Below are 17702 nucleotides of genomic sequence, written 5' to 3'. Positions count from 1 at the left end.
TTCTATTAAATTGAATTTTAAATACAGCATTTAAAATTCATTTACTATGTGAGTTTCCTTTATCTTGGTACATTATTATCCAATGGAAATATAAAGATAAATAAAATGTAATCACTCATACTCACTTAGAAATGGGATTGACACTGGCTTCAATAATTGTTAAACACTTACAGCACTTTATGTTTTCTGGAAATTCTTGTACACCTAAAATTAAGAAAATAGTACATAAAATATACTAAACAATAGTTTTAATATTAAGAATAATTAATTAAATACACAGTGTAAACACCATATGGGTAATCACATGTAAGAATAATAACATTAATATAATACATTAGTGTTATATAATATACATACATTTAAAAAATATGAGTGTTAAATAATATTTTATGATAGTAATAATTGGAAATTAGATATAAAATTGAGGACAATTTAGCATAGGATATACCTTGGCTGTTTACTAATCTAAAGAAATAAAAATAGTTGGGATTATTTAGTTATTATAGTGCTGCTACAAAAGAAAGGGGAAATCAGCAGATATAAGAAAACAGAAAATAAAATCTTTACTCCCTTCATTTTGTAAGATTGAGAAGATTGAACATGTACAATGTAAAGATACCTAAGGAGAATTCACAAAACCAATAGATATTCCCAAACTATTAAGAAGCTCTAACACATTTTGTGCACCTCTTTCTTGTTGGCACAGAGTGCAGCTCTACATCTGCCTGAAAGGGTGACAAGGTGAGCAATCCTTCCTGGGATCCTCTCTGGAGTCTCTGAGGTAGCCAGCCTGGCTGACTGCCCTTGGAGAACTGCTCATCTGCTGTCACAGCTGTGCTGTTGGCTATGTGACAGAAAAACACAAGTTTTTCTTACTGGAAATCAGTAAGCCAAAACCCAATCCATAAATTAGGATTTTATTCAGAGGAATAAAAGATGTGGAGGATGTTTCAATCCGTTGATACAAATGAATTAAATATATAGTTGGCCTTCCTTATCCACAATTTCCACATCCACAGATTCAACAAAGCGCAGGTAGAAAATATTAAAAAAACAAAACAAAACTCAGAAAGTTCCAGAAAGCAAAACTTGAATTTGCTACACCCTGGCAACTATTAACATAGCATTTGCATTTCATTAAGTATTATAAATAATCTAGAGGTGATTTAAAGTATACAGATGGGTGTGCATAGGTTATATGTAAATACTACGCCATTTTATATAAGGGACTTGAGCACCTGCGGATTTTGGTATCTGCAGGGAACCAACCAGTTTTGGTATTTTCTGGAACCAATCTCCCACAGATACAGCGGGATGATTGAAATAAGCCCTACAAAAATTAGAAGGGAAAACAGCTATATGAAGCCATTCCTATATCCCTGCAGTACTGCTTGCTCTCAATTTTTGAAACTATTGTTAAGCGTTTAAAAAAATGTCTATGAAGTACTAGTCCTGCCAAGTACTTCATATATGACAGAAGGATAAGGAACACTTTGTGGTAGGATTTAGTTGAACTTTTTGATGATAGATAATCAAGAAAGAAAACCCTCCACCTTCCTAGATTCTGTTGACCTAGACCACCATGTCCACAGGATTTGAAGGTCCAGAGAAGCATCAGGAGGAGAGCCAAACCAAACAAGTCATTTACCAATGCGAAGTGAGGGTATGAAAGATGGTGTGGAGGCATTTCTCATGCCACTTCTCTCTATGTGAAGATTCACCAGAAACTGTGCTGTCCTAAAATTATTGCTGAAGGATTTTGCCTTCTTAATAAAAACCTAAGGAAGTTTAGGAGCACCATTACATATGGATTGAATCAGAAAAACAATTACCCTTTTTGGAAAGGTCATAACACCTAGAGCTGCCCTTATTAACTAGAGGTTAACAAAATGGCACAGAAGTCAATAACATAACACTTAGCTATCCTCAACTTTTCCCCTGAGCATTCATAGTCACTTTGGATATCTGCAACCAACAGGAGTATAAGGCTTTTACTTTTCTCCCTTTAGCTTTTTCTGCCTGACCAATCTGGGCTCATTACAAGCCAGTGTGCCTGATGCCTTATCTCCACAGGTGCCTGCCTTAGGATGATATTTCCTGAAATTATATGTAAACCAAGACATGGAAGGAGAAGCAAATTAAAGTACGATTTTAAAGAAAAGACTGTAGTGTATCTCTTTATCTTCTGCTGAAAATGGAATTTCCTGCTGTGGTGAAAATACTACCACATTATTTGTTAAAAAAAAAAACCCTCATATTATGTTGTTTACAGTTAAACTTAAAATTGTTCAGAGCAGAGTCCATTGGATTAAAATGGAATCCCAACGTTATAATTTACCGTTTGGGTAATCCTAGGCAAGTCATTTAAATGTTCGATGTCTTAGTTTCCTACTCTGAAATATGATTATTATATAAATGGTTTCATCAGAGAGTTGCAGAGAGGATTGACGGAGATAAAGCAAGTAAAGTAATTGGCACAAAGTGCTGAATATCTGTTATCTATAATTATTAGAAACAAATAGAAGCAGAGGGTGTCCGTCAACAAAGGAACCAACAATCATGTCGAGATGAGCTGGCTAGTATAAACTTGTAAAATTTATCTACCTAAGAGAACAACAAAGAGGTAGGAATTAGTGTGCTGAAAAGAATATCTCAATATCTTATCAATATAATAGCTGCAATAAATGCTCTTGCAGATGGGAAGTAAATAATAAACATTTATAAATAAATATTTGTATATTATAATGTAAACATATATAACTAGTCTATGCTGAGCAATATTTTTGTATTTTTGTAGAGGTTTTTATAGCTGCTTAATTTGCTTATGCAAGTCAGAACACATTTGGAAAAATAGGTTGCCAGGGGAACTTTACCATATATACTAATATATGGACCTTAGATTTTAGGAAAAGTTCTTAGAGCATATCTTTAACTTATAGTTCAGTCTAAACATGGAGAGGTACTAAAGCATAGTAGTTAAAAGCATGGGTTGGAAGGATGACCTAATCTCAGTATTGTCACTTAACTAGCTATGTAATCTTAGTCAGACATTTTAATATTTGAACGTCACTTTCTCATTTCTTGCCTAATTCAAAGGGCTGTTCCAATTATTAGACAGCATGTTGTAAAGCACTTACTATCATGTCAGCCACTTAATAAGTATCTAATAAATACTAGGTAAAATTCATGTATTAATAAGAGGAAAGTTAACTTACATTCCTTTATGCCACTGTGTAAAATAATTTAATTTTCTTAATAATCCTTTGAGGAAGATATATTAGGCAATATTATTTTCATCTTATGGATGAAGAATCACGCATTCACAAAGATTAGGTAACTTATTTAAATACCTAATGGATGTTTATAGATGGGAACGAATATAGGTGGGATTTATTTAATATTTTTTAACACCATGTCTATTGTTCCTCTTTATTACGTTACTTTATTACATTACTTATTAAAATTGTTTATTGTTCCTCTTTATTACGTTATTATATTAAAAATGTAGAGCCGACATTTTTTTTTAAGCATCTTGCTTCTTTTCCTTTTTTTTTTTTTAAATTTATTTTTGGCCTTGCCAACCAGCTTGCAGGATCTTAGTTCCCGGACCAGGGATCAAACCTGCGCCCTCGGCAGTGCAATCACGGAGCCTAACCACTGGACCGCCAGGGAATTCCCCGTAGAGCTCACATTTTTATTAACCAATTTTTGAGACTGGTCTGTCTGGTCCTCTGAAACACAGTGTGTTTGATTTTTTAAAAAGTTATAAATACATATATTTATACACATATATATTGTTATAATATATATAAATGTACACACGCTATTCAATTCTAAAAAAGTTCATACACACTTTTTTTTTTTTTTTTTTTTTGCGATACGCGGGGCTCTCACTGTGTGGCCTCTCCCGTTGCGGAGCACAGGCTCCGGACGCGCAGGCTCAGCGGCCATGGCTCATGGGCCCAGCCGCTCTGCGGCATGTGGGATTTTCCCAGACCGGGGCACGAACCCGTGTCCCCTGCATCGGCAGGCGGACTCTCAACCACTGCGCCACCTGGGAAGCCCATGACCTTCTTTTCTTAAGACTAGCATTTTAGATTGTATTATTTCTGAAATTTACACTGAAAAATAATGAGACACAATATATGGTTATAAATTGAGGAATTATTGCTTTATCATCTTGTCTTACGTGGTTCCCTGATATTTTAATTATAAGGTCCCTAAAAGGGAAAGTCAACATTCAACAAATATTTATTGAGTGTTTACTCTGTGTTAGGAATTGTATTAAACATTGGTGATACAGTGTAAGAAAAATGGATACATTCTCTTTATTTGTGGAGCTTATATTCTGGCAAAGTAACACATACAATAAACCATAGAGAATTAGCATACACATGAAATACATTAAATAGTATTTAATTTTTGAGACATGCTATGGAAAATGTAATTAGAGCACAATAATGATAGATCAGAAATGCCTGAAGATTTCAAACTTAACTACAGTGATTAGGGTAAGCCTTATTAATTGGAAAGGTGGCAGTTGAGAAAAGACTTGAAGAAGGTGAGAGAGATAGGAATACAGATATCTGGAAACTGAAGATGGACAGTAGGAGAATTTTAGACAGAGTGAACAGACATGAAGATTAATCATTCCTGGTGTATTCTAGGAATAGCTAGGAGGCCAGTGTGACTGGAACACAGTGAGGAAGAGAAGAGTAGCAAAGAATTAGGTTAGAGAAGTAATAAGGGGTGTATGATGGGGAGACGGGGGTGTTGACTCATGTAGGGGCTCTCGGGCCATTACAAGAATAGTTTTTACTCTGAATGAAATAGAGAGACATTGAAGGATGTGTTATACAGTCTGATTTATAATTCGAGAGGATCTCTCTGGCTCCTGAGTAGAGTGGTCTTTCTGAAAGGGAGGTCAATTAAGTGTTATTGTAATAAACCATAAGGAGAATTGATGATGGCTTACATCAGGGTGGGAGCAATGGAGGGTGAAGGAAGTGAGTGGAATCTGGATGAATTTTGAACATAAGACCAATAGGACAGCATGATGGATTGGACGAAGAGTATGAAAGAAAAAAGGAAATCAAGGACAACTCCAGGTTCTTTGTCCTAAGCAACTTGAATAAAGGAGTTATCTTGAACTTAGATGGGAAAAACAATATGTGAAATAGGTTTTGGAAAGAAGAATACTAGTTCACTTTTGGACATGTGTAATTCGAGATGTCTGTAAGACTTCTAAGAGAGGTTGTCAGATGGGTTTAGGAGAGAGGTCTAGACTGTAGATTTCAAGATGTAGGATTCATTATCATTTAGATCAGGGATCCCCAACCCCTGGGCCATAGACCAGTATCGGTCTGTGGCCTGTTAGGAACCGGGTCGCACAGCAGGAGGTGAGCAGCGGGCAAGCGAGCGAAGCTTCATCTGTATTTACAGCCGCTCCCCATTGCTGGCATTACCACCTGAGCTCCACCTCCTGTCAGATCAGCCATGGCATTAGATTCTCATAGGAACGCAAACCCTACTGTGAACTGCGCATGCAAGGGATCTAGGTTGTACGTTCCTTATGAGAATCTAATGCCTGATGATCTGAGGTGGAGCTGAGGCAGTGATGCTAGCGCTGGGGAGTGGCTGCAAATACAGATCATCATTAGCAGAGAGGTTTGACTGCACAGAGACCGTAATAAATCAATTGCTTGGAGACATATCAAAACCCTATCAGTGAGTGGCAAGTGACAAGCTGCATCTGATGGCAGGCTTTATAGTGGCAAGTGAGTTGATGTACCTCAATTGTACAGCTGCATCTGGTGACAGGCTTTAAGTCAGAATCCGACACTTATTTTTGTCCGTGTGTGGCTCGTCCATTATTTTATTTACCACTTACATCCACGCCTCTCCGCACTGCACATTTGTCTCAGTCACAGTTTTGGTAAGCCCACAAGCTAACCCTAGCCAAAATGAGTAAAAATCAAACATCGCTGGAGAGCTTCTTTGAAAAGGGGGAAAGACCCAATGATGAGATAGCAGAAGACTCTACGACTGCCAACAAAAAGAAAGCTGCATTTAAAAGAAAATACCAAGAGTTCTACTTAAATTACGGGTTCATTGCAACAGCTGATTCACATTCTCCAAGCCCGTGTTGTATAGTATGTGGCGACTGGCTATCCAACGAAGCCATGAAACCTTCAAAATTGCTTTGTCACATGGAGACCAAGCACTTTGCATTAAAAGACAAACCTTTGGAGTTTTTCAAAAGAAGAAAAACATGAACGTGAAGAATGGAAGCAATTATTGAAGACCACTACTTCATCAAATGTGTCTGCACTGAGAGCATCATCCTTAGTGGCTAACCACATTGCTAAAGCTAAGAAGCCCTTTACTATTGGTGAAGAGTTGATCCTGCCTGCTGTTAAGGACATCTGTCGTGAACTTTTAGGAGAGGCTGCAGTTCAAAAGATGGCACGTGTTTCACTATCGTCTAGCACCATAACTAGACAAATTGATGAAATAGAGGATATTGAGGCACAATTGTTAGAGAGGATTAATGAGTCACCGTGGTACTCAATCCAGGTTGACAACTCTACCGATGTTGATGACAAGGCAACAATGCATGTTTTTGTGCCATATATTTTTCAGGAGGATGCACATGAGGATACGTTATGTACACTTTTGTTGCCAACCAACGCCACAGCTGCAAAACTATTCAAGTCTTTGAATGATTACATGTCAGGAAAACTGAATTGGTCATTCTGTGTTGGTATATACACGGACAGAGAGGCTGCCATGACTGGACAGCTTTCTGGTTTCACTACTCGGGTCGAAGAGGTCGCTTCTAAATGTGAGTCTACACACTGTGTCATCCATAGAGAAATGCTGGCTATCTGAAAAATGTCACCTGAACTTAAAGACGTTTTGCAGGATGTGATTAAAATTATCAACCACATTAAAGTACATGCCCTTAACTCACGTCTGTTCATGCAGCTCTGTGAGGAGATGGACGCAGAGCACACGTCTTCTCTTATACACAGAAGTGAGATGGCTTTCTAAAGGCAGATCACTGGTCAGAGTTTTTGAGTTATGAGAGCCGCTCCAGAGATTCCTTTTAGAAAAACAGTCACCACTGGCAGCACATTTCAGTGACACAGAATGGGTCGCAAATCTTGCTTACTTGTGTGACATATTCAACCTGCTCAACGAGCTCAATCTGTCATTTCAGGGGAGAACGACAAGTGTGTTCAAGTCGGCAGATAATGTGGCTGCATTCAAAGCCAAACTGGAAATATGGGGGCGACGATTGAACATTGGGATTTTTGACAAGTTTCAAACATTAGCAGAGATTTTGAAAGAGACAGAGCCAGGGCCTTCTTTCTCCCAGCTGGCGTATGATCACTTATCTCAGCTTTCAAAAGAATTTGAGCATTACTTCCCAACCACAAAAGACCTCCGAACTGGGAAGGAATGGATCCATGACCCATTTGTGCATAAGCCAGGTGAATTGACTTTCTCTGTGCTATAGAAGAGGATCAACTCCTTGATATCGTAAATGATGGTGGCCTTAAAAGTATGTTTGAGACAACTTCAAATCTCCATACGTTCTGGATTAAAGTCAAGGCGGAATAAATTGAGATTGCCATAAAAGCACTGAAAAACCTGCTTCCATTTCCAACATCCTATCTTTGTGAAGCAGTGTTTTCTGCAGTGACAGCAACCAAAATGAGATTACTGAGTAGACTGGACATAGCAACACACTTCGGGTATCACTGTCTCCCATCACCCCCAGATGGGACCATCTAGTTGCAGGAAAACAAGGTCAGGGCTCCCACTGATTCTGCATTCTGGTGAGTTGTATAATTATTTCATTATATATTACAATGTAATAATAATAGGAATAAAGTGCACAGTAAATGTAATGTGCTTGAATCATCCTGAAACCATCCCCCCCCCCACCCCGGTTTGTGGAAAAATTGTCTTCCATGAAACCGGTCCCTGGTACCAAAAAGGTTGGGAACCGCTGATTTAGACAGTATTTAAACCATGAGACAAAATGTGAGCACCAGTGATGTAAATGTAGATAATGAAGAAACAAGGACAAGGGGCTGAACCATGAAATACTCCAAAATGAGTTTGGGGAGAAGAGGAAGAATCAACATAGGAGCCTGAACAAGATCAATCAGTGAGATAGGGGGAAAAATAAGAGTATTGAATCCTAGAAATCAAATAAAGAAAATGTGCAAAGTAGGAAGAAGCATTCAACTGTTTCAAATGATGTTGCTAGGTCAAGTAACATGATGACCAAATATTGCCTTTGGATTTAGTAATGAGGAGATCTGTATGACCTCATTTGGAATTGTTTTGGAGTGGAGGGCTTAAAGACTGGGGTGGGTTTAAGAGAGGATGAGAGGAAAGAATCGTAGATAAAGGATATAGACAACTCCATCTAGAGCTTTTGCTGCAAGGGGGTGAGGGATATTAAGGGAAGAAAATCCAAGAAATTTTCTTTAGAACAGAAGAAATAATAGCAAGTGGGTATACTGATTAGAATAAACAAGTAGAGAGGAAAATCTTGATGATGTGGTAGAGACTGAGGAGAATTTCTACAGTGATATCCATGGGTCGGCAAGAGGGGATGGTTAACCAGTGGAGAGACTGGTTTTAGAGAGAAACAGGAGTAGTTCACCTGTACTAATTTGGCAGAAATGAGAGAATATGGGTGCAGATGCTGGTAGATGAATTGATAGGATGGTGACAGTCTGGAAATCATCCTTCGAGAGTTTTGATTTTCTCAGTGGAGTAGGATAAATAACCATGAACATGGGACAGGAGATGTGGGAGTTTGAAGACAGAAGAGAACATGTGAAATAGTCACCAGAAGAGAATGAGAGTCAATAGAGGAAGGAAGTACAACATGATTGTTGGGAAGCATTAAGGCTCCACTTCAGAACTGCAATCATGAACTTAAAGTCATATCAATCAGTGTGACTGTTTTCTTCCGGATCTTTTCAGCCATAGGTAGAGAGCTGGATTCAGTCAGGGTTGTAATTTTACTGAGCATACGTAGATATATAAAAAAGAAGCAAAGGTATCAAGGGGGTCATTTGATGACTGACCATAAAATTCAAACCGTGCAAAAAGGGCAGAGCAAACCTTGAGAGAGGTTGAGAGAATTCATGAAAAGGTGGTGGTACTAATAGATTGATGGTTCTTATACCACTCCAACCCTCCTCAAAGGAGGGTTGGAGTGGTATAAGAGGGAGTGTTCTGGAAAGATAGGAGGATGGAGTCAGTTGACATTCAATTTCTTGATATTCCTGACAGTACCTAGATCAGACCTAGGAAAACAACAGAAACTGAGCAAGTGTCTATTAAATTGGATTTAATTATATTTTTGCATCAATATCCTGAAGCAATGAACTAAAACAGTACAAACATGGAAAGAAACACATGATCTTAAGCACAGATGCTTTAGATTGAAATTACCTTTTCTAAGATGAAACAGGTAACTCTCTTTTCATACAAAAATAATATAAAGGACTTCCTACAAATACCAAATTTTAAATGATTTAGAGTTCTCTCAAATGCATTAAAGTTTATGTTTATTACTTTAAAAATTTTTATTTAAACCTGTATATATGATAATAGTTATAGATAGTGCATTTTGAAATGCTTCTCTGAATTCTCTGAAATTCAGAGGTATCATCAGCCTAAATGGTCTACCCCATGATGTAAGTGCCGTAGGCTGAAAAAGGATTAAAACCTTAATTTTAAAAAAGGAGGGATATATATTGATAACACTTTAATATTTTCATCTGATATTTTAAACGTGATACCAATTTTTATATTTTTTTTTCAATTTTGAGAAAGCAGGCAGGTTTTTGGATATCTAGTAAATTGGATTAGATTTAGGAGCAGAAAGAATGGAATTTATTGAGGAAACATAAGCACTTTGCTTTAGTTCATCTTCACAACAATTTTATAAGATGATTTATTATTGCTATTTAAACTAATGAAGAAACTGAGGCTCGGAGGTTTTGAAACCAGGCCAAGCTTATTCCAAACACACATTATATGTTTATTAAGCTGCCTCCATCAAATCCAGGATTTAAACTATTTGGGGGTATACATTTTAGCTACTCAAAATTGACAACGCAACATTCATAATAGAGCACAATATATTGGATGTGCTCCATATATACTCTCCAGGTCAAATACAAACAGCCCCAACTTTCTAGAACTCTGAGTTTAATGCATACTCAAGATTGACCATGTGGCATTCTTATAGGGGCACTGTAAATTGTATTTGTTCTATAATTACCTTTGGTCAAATTTCAGATAGTACTATTAACTTTCTGGAACATTGAGATTGAGTGCATTGCTCAGGTCATAATGTTCTTTTTTTTTTTTTTCGGTACGCAGGCCTCTCACTGTTGTGGCCTCTCCCGTTGCGGAGCACAGGCTCCGGACGCGCAGGCTCAGCGGCCATGGCTCACGGGCCCAGCCGCTCCGCGGCATGTGGGATCTTCCCGGACTGGGGCACGAACCCTTGTCCCCTGCATCGGCAGGCGGACTCTCAACCACTGCGCCACCAGGGAAGCCCATGTTCTTTATTTCTTAATTTAATATACTGACAAGTACTATAAGCTTAGTTCCAAATCTATGTCCTCTTTATATATAGTTCAACCAATAGCTATTAGAAGGAACAAATAAGAAGAGAGGGCTACTCAAAATAGGCAGAATGTCAATATGAAGACTTGATAACTCATGGTCTGATAATAAAGGAGGTGATGGAAAAACTACAAAGTTAACACCAGAACTCTTAAAGCCTACCATTCTTATTTTGTGTAGAGGCAAGCATCTACACATACTAAAATAATTTAATAACACAAACCATAATGAACTCAAGTCAACCTGGAAAGGTTCAATTGCATTCATTATACTCATTGAAAGAAAATAATGTGATATGAAACATTTTTGGAATAATTGCCATTCAGAATGATTCAAATAAAATTTTAAAATTAGGTGTAAAAGGATAAACTGTAATTTTTTTTGAAAATTATTTTGTGTATAAACCCACATTCCCTAAGCATATTTGGTAAATGAGGCAATACTCTATTAAGTAGGAAGTACTGATTAGAGTTAGATTTCAGAGACACAATCTATTATATGGGAGAAAGCAAAAGCATCCAGCAGTTAGGTTAGTAAATTTGGGAGACAATGTACAGGCCAGTCATATATTAAAGACGGAGAGAGAGAGCGAGAGTGAGAGCGAGAGAGAGAGAGAGAGAGAGAGAGAGAGAGAGAAGAACAAACAGACTGGAATGATTTGCTTGACCTCCAACCCTTCAAATGAAGGGAGCCAAGAACTCAGTAGGAGCTCAAGCAAGAAGAGTTAAAGGTCTCCTATAAGACTCTGCCTATTTTAGTGGCATTATAAAGAGAAAAGCCAAATGCAGGTAAAGTAATCAATACTTTGAGGCAATCATGCAACTGATTCTGCCTTTAGGACATGTCTGTCTGGAGAAAATTTTAAGAAATCTTTATGACCTTGACCAACAAGCTCTTTCATAGAGGAATGAATAAGACTTCGTCAAAAGGAGTTAAAATGACACCTGCCCTCCCCACCTTCTCTCTGCTTCAACCACAAATATATTGAGTCACTACTATATTAAATGGACCTATTTAATAATCTTACCTCATTTTTGGCTAATGATTTTTTTAACTCATTATCAGTCAACTGCTTTATTGAGCATTTACTATGCCTGCACTTTGATAGTGGCTGTTGTGAGTCTAGAAACAGTGCAAGGTGCAGCAGTTCTTTTCAGGAGTTTATCCTGAAGCTGCGAGGGGGTATGGCCTAGTAGAGAGAGGACTCACAACGCTTCACTGCCAGTCCAATTCTGTTATTTTACAAGTTCTAGGAATTACAGGGGCACACGAAGACAGGTTAATCAATCAGCTCAGGAAAGACTCTGCTGACTCTAGGTGACAGAGCCCAACACAGACGTCAGAAGGATGATGGGATGGGAACAGTTCCTTTCTCCCTTATATTTAAATATATTACCAGATTGGAAGCTCTATCTCCCATGGAGTAAGTGCTGGCAACACACATAAAAATTATATGTTGGTTTTATTTCCTCATGAAGACATTAGAAAGAGTTAAAAATCCTGGTATCTAGCTAAGAAGGTGGCAGGAGAACAGACCTGGTTTTTGTTGCCATCATACTCCTCTATGGAAATAGAGGAGTCAATCCTCTATTTTAACACTATAATCTTGGGCAGAAGTAGACTCTGTAGAAAGGAAAGTAGTCTTACAGTGAGGGAAGTGCTAGTGATTTTCAGATAAATAGCACATTAAGAGCATTGGAAGTGAGGTATTTAATAGGACAAAATAATAAGCTTTACTCTAAACAAATGGCCTAATGATTTGCCAAACATCAAAGAGCATATTTATTGCTAATTGAAAACAACTGCAGGGTAATATTTTCTCCCCAACCCACATAAGGCATCCCAAAATAGACTGCCTTAAGAATTTATATATACACTGCTAGAGTCTCTATTCTTTTCTGAATATGCTCAAAATTTTAAAGATTTTCATCATTTAACTGGTTACTCATATCTTCTTTCTCTGGTGTGTTTGAGAGGAACTCCTCCTCTTCACTGAAAGCTGAAGACATTATTTGTCTTCAGTGTTTTTGATGCATTTGGCGAAGGGGTAGAATAATTGGCAAGTCAGTAAAACACATAATAATACCTTCAACTCTGATCGCCTTTCATTATAACTAACAACAGTGATTTGGCCCACTATGATGCTGTTCAAATTCATTCTTGTATAGAAATAAGTTTTAGAGGATGAGAGAAAAATCACTTAATTGCTGCAGAATTAGGAAGCATTTTCACATTACTTCATTTTCATTAAAGTCCTTAAATTAGAGTGTCATAGTCTCTCTGAAGCTATGACAAATCAACAATCAGACTTAAAACAGAATCACTGCCCAATTAAACCTTATCATTCATTATCTTGCTTTATCATATAAAACAATTTACTCCATTAAGACCATGTATCAACTCTGCAAACAGGAATAGACTATTTATTCAGATACCACACTATCATAAAATGCAGTTATCTCTGATGGACATAAGATCATAGTTTTACTGTTGGATTAAGATTCTGAGGAAGAAAGGATAAAAGATCCATTGGCATGGATAGCCAATGATTTACCCATGGATTGCTGTATGTAATTTTTGGGAATTTTCCTTAGAGAGGAAGGGTGATTTACATGCAGCATGAATATTTATTTACATCTCTCTCTCTCTCTCTTTCTCTCAAGAAAGATAAAGGTTAATGTACTTATTCTTAAAAAGAAAGACTAGAATCTTTATTGAACACAAGAGGTTGAAATCTGCTTTCAATGTTCAAGCATATAGAAATCACTAAGATACAGTATTTGTCCTAGAAAAGCCTATAATGTAGGGAAGAATAAAGAATATTATTAGATGATCCCTAGCCTGTTCTCAATAATCTTGAGAATATGTGTTTTTATCATAAGCAACCAAGAATATTTTAAAAATTGACCATATCCTAGGCCACAATGTGAAAGTCAATGAATAAAGAGAAATAATCCAGACTATGTAGTCTGTAACATATTTCAATAAAAATAATATGATAACTAAAAAAGCTGCAAGTTTATTGGAATACTAAAAACAATTGAGTAAACTGTAAAAAGTAGGAGGGGCATAATAAAAAAGCTGCAGTATAAAGTAGAAAAATAGAAATTAATGATTGGAGGAAAAGCCAGCCAACCAACCAGTATTGAGACAAATAAGTCAAAAAAGTATTATTTGAAAGATTAGCAAAGTAGAAAAACCTCTGGCCATATTGGAGATAAAAACATAGAAGATAGATGGAACAATTAAAAAACGTTAAGAATACAAAGAAAGAGACAGCCATGGATATGGTAGAGATTTATAAAACGTGTAAAAGAAGTCTATGGACAATGTTTTACAATAAAATTGAACGTCTGGATGATGGAATAGATTATTTCCCAGGAAATTATAACTTATAAAAAAGTGATCAAGAAGATATAAAGGGATGTGGATGGACGTAGAGACTGTCATACAGAGTGAAGTAAATCAGAAAGAGAAAAACAAATATCGTATATTAACGCATGTATGTGAAATCTAGAAAAATGGTACAGATGAACCGGTTTGCAGGGTAGAAATAGAAACACAGATGTAGAGAACAAACGTATGAACACCAAGGGGGGAAGTGGGTTGGGGGTGATGGTGGGATGAATTGGGAGATTGAGATTGACATATATACACTAATATGTATATAAGAACCTGCTGTATAAAAATAAATAAATAAAATTGGAATAAAAAAGAAGATATAAAGGTATAAGGATGGGAAAGAAAATAAAATTGTCACATGCAGATGATATGATTTTATACACAATGATTCAAAAGAATCTACTGGTTATATATTAGAATTTATATTTCAGCACCATGGCTGATTGTAAGATCAAACTATCAAAATTAGCAATGTTTCTATATAGGATCAACTAAAATTTACTTGAAATTTCTAAAAGGAATACATGAATTCCATGGCGGTACAGTGGTTAGGACTCCGTCCACTACAGGGGACATGGGTTCGATCTCTGGTCAGAGAACTAAGATCCCGCATACCGTGCAGCATGGCTGGAAAAAATAAATAAATAAAAATAGAAGGAATACAATTTATAAAACTAGAAACTTAAACTACTCAGAGATAACTCTAATGAAATGTGTGCAGCTCTTTCTTGAAAGAAAACAACTTTATTGAAAGACACAAAATAAGATCTAAATAAAGGTAAGTACCATGTTCACGGACTACAATACTGACTATCACAAAGATAACAATTCATCCCAAATGAATCTTTAAATTCAAGCCAATTAAAAAAATTCTAATAGATTGTTTGTGAACTTCAACAAGTTAACCTAAAATTTATATAAAGAACTGAGTACCAAGAACAGCGAGACACATTTTAAAAAGAAAGAAGACCTCTATTATCAAATATTAAAACTTAATATTAAGTTATAATGCTTAGAACAACGTGATATTGGTACAAGAATAGGCAAGTAAGCTGATGGAACAAGACAAAGAGTTTGGATAAATGTCTTTTATATGTAAAATAGGTATATTTATAAGTTAGTGAGAAAAAAAGAGACTAACAAATGTTGATGGAACAATTAATCATCTATTCATATGGAAAAAATAAATTTTGATAATATATAGCACAAAAGATAAATTGCAAATGAATTAAAGGCCTAAATGGGAAAAGAAAACTAATAGTTTTGGAAGAAAATGTAGACAAACATCTTTATGATATTAGTATATGAAAGAATTTCTTAAATAAGCTGTAAAACTACAGCCCAAAAGAGAAGAGTGATAAATTTTAGTATATTAAAATTGGCAACTTCTCTACAACAAATGGCATCCTGAGCAAAGCAAAAAGACAAACCACAAACTGGGAGGTGATATTTGTAACCTATTTAACCAATAAGGGATTAGTGTTCACAGTATGTAAATCTTTCAAATCACTAAGAACCTAACAAACAATCCAAAATAAAAATGGACCAAAAAGTCAATTTGCAGAGAAAGATACTCTACACTTGCTAATAAAAAGAAATGAAAAAATGCCAACTTCACTGGTGATTGATGAAATATAAATTAAAATACTGAGCCATCCTTATATATCCATCTGACTGGCCAACATTTAAAATATCGAATAACCCCAGGTATTAGCAAGGATATGGAGCAGTGGGAACTTTGGTACTATGCTGGTGCAATCATATTCACATTGATCATTAAGGACAAATTTTAGAAACGTAATGTAGAATGAAAACTTGCAGAATAACATACACAATGTGTTAGCACTTCATTGAAATTTTAAACACACTAACTCAGAGGAAGGAAAAAGGGATGGAGATGAGAATTTACAAGTTTCATTTAAAAAAAGCTAGAGTGTTTTATCTATAATAAATGCCATCACTTTAATCTACATGGTGGTCACACTACTGTCTCATATTATTTTCTTCATGCTTAAAGTGTTTACCATTAAAAAATTAAAGGTACATAATTTTCTTTTTGCCTGTGTTGGGTCTTCGTTGCTGCGCATTGGCTTTTTCTAGTTGCGGCAAGCTGGGGCTACTCTTCCTTGCTGTGCGTGGGCTTCTCATTGCAGTGGCTTCTCTTGTGGAGCACGGGTCTAGGTGCGTGGGCTTCAGTAGTTGCAACAGGCGGGCTCAGTAATTGTGGCTCACGGGCTCTAGAGCACAGGCTTAGTAGTTGTGGCGCACGGGCTTAGTTGCTCCGTGGCATGTGGGATCTTCCTGGACAAGGGATAGAACCCATGTCCCCTGCACTGGCAGGCAGATTCTTAACCACTGCACCACAAGGCAAGTCCCTACCTAAATATTTTAATATAACTAAGTGTCAAGTGTTTTCAATACTAAATTGAGCTTTGAATGATAAGTAAGTTTTAACCAGTGGAAAAGAGGTGTGAAAGGTGATTTAGGCAGAGGAAATTATATAAATAGAGTCACAGAGTTATTGCAACGGCATTAAACATTTGAGGCAGCTCTTCAATATCTAGACCATAAAGTTAAAAAGTACAAATTGTCTTTGTGAGATGAGCAGATGGAATGGAAGTGTAGGTGGTCAATTGTGGGAACTTTTAATGCTATGTTAGGGAGCCTATGCTCTATCCTTGATCAACTGAAGTATCTTAAGAAGGAGAGCCAGCTAGTCATATTTACAATTTAGAAAGTGCTGAAGCTACTTTGTGGAGGATAGGTTTGGGAATGGTTGTGGCGATAATGGGAGGGAGAGACCAATTAGAAGGCTATGTTAACCAGTCTGGAAACAGACAAGACACTAAATTAACATGGTAACAATGGGAATGGTAAGAAAGAAACAGACTAGACATACATTTAGGAGGTAAAATTGGTAGAATTTGGTGACTTAATGCATATGGGAGTCAGAAGAAAGAATGGATTTTTGCATTGAATATCTGTGTGGATAATAGTAACATTAACAGAAAACTGGATATAATGGAGGAAAAGCAGATTAGGGTGGATGATAAGCTTCGTTTTAAATACGTTATGTTAGGAGGTGTTTATGGAACATATTATAGCTATGTCCAGCCTGCAGTTGGCTATACCAGTCTAAAACTCAAGGGAAAGGTCAAAACTTGACATGAAGTAGTCATTCTCCCAAGAACAAGAATATTAAATATATTTCTATATGGAAGGTTGGAGCTGATTTTAGTGGTTACTCATCACTTATTGCAGCATCATTTCTGTCTTTTCCAGCACTCAGTTACATATTTAACAGACCCTAGTATAAGAGGTGGGGACCCTATACTATGCAGGATCCCTAATGTAATATAATATAAAAATATATATTTTAAAAGAATGTTAAAGTATAATGTTTATTTACCTACCAGACATTTACTGAGCACCTGCCATGTATAGGTATTGTGTTAGTAGCTCCAAATAGAGAAATGAATAAGATAGTTTCTGACTTCAAGGGTTTTACAATCTTGTCAAATACATAGGGATATATAGAAATTAAATTACAGTACACCTAAAACTAACACAACATTGTAAATCAACTATACTCCAGTAAAAAGTTTAAAAAAAAATTAAAAAGGGAACTGTGA

At 36.4% G+C, this 17702-nt stretch overlaps 1 protein-coding gene across 7 annotated transcripts in view; it reads right to left on the bottom strand.

The window, feature by feature from the left end:
- The window catches only part of LRRC7 (leucine rich repeat containing 7), a 501952-nt gene that overhangs the window by 260359 nt on the left and 223891 nt on the right, over nucleotides 1–17702 (bottom strand). For all 7 annotated transcript variants that reach the window (XM_067726544.1, XM_067726541.1, XM_067726540.1 and 4 more), the window contains one exon: nucleotides 126–204. In XM_067726544.1, coding sequence (XP_067582645.1) covers nucleotides 126–204 — 79 coding nt within the window. The remainder of the gene's footprint in view (nucleotides 1–125; nucleotides 205–17702) is intronic.

This window comes from Pseudorca crassidens, chromosome 2, assembly GCF_039906515.1.
Source record: "Pseudorca crassidens isolate mPseCra1 chromosome 2, mPseCra1.hap1, whole genome shotgun sequence".
Lineage (NCBI taxonomy): Eukaryota > Metazoa > Chordata > Mammalia > Artiodactyla > Delphinidae > Pseudorca > Pseudorca crassidens.
The sequence above is the reverse complement of the archived record's forward strand: the minus strand, read 5'-3'. Positions and strand labels throughout refer to the sequence as shown.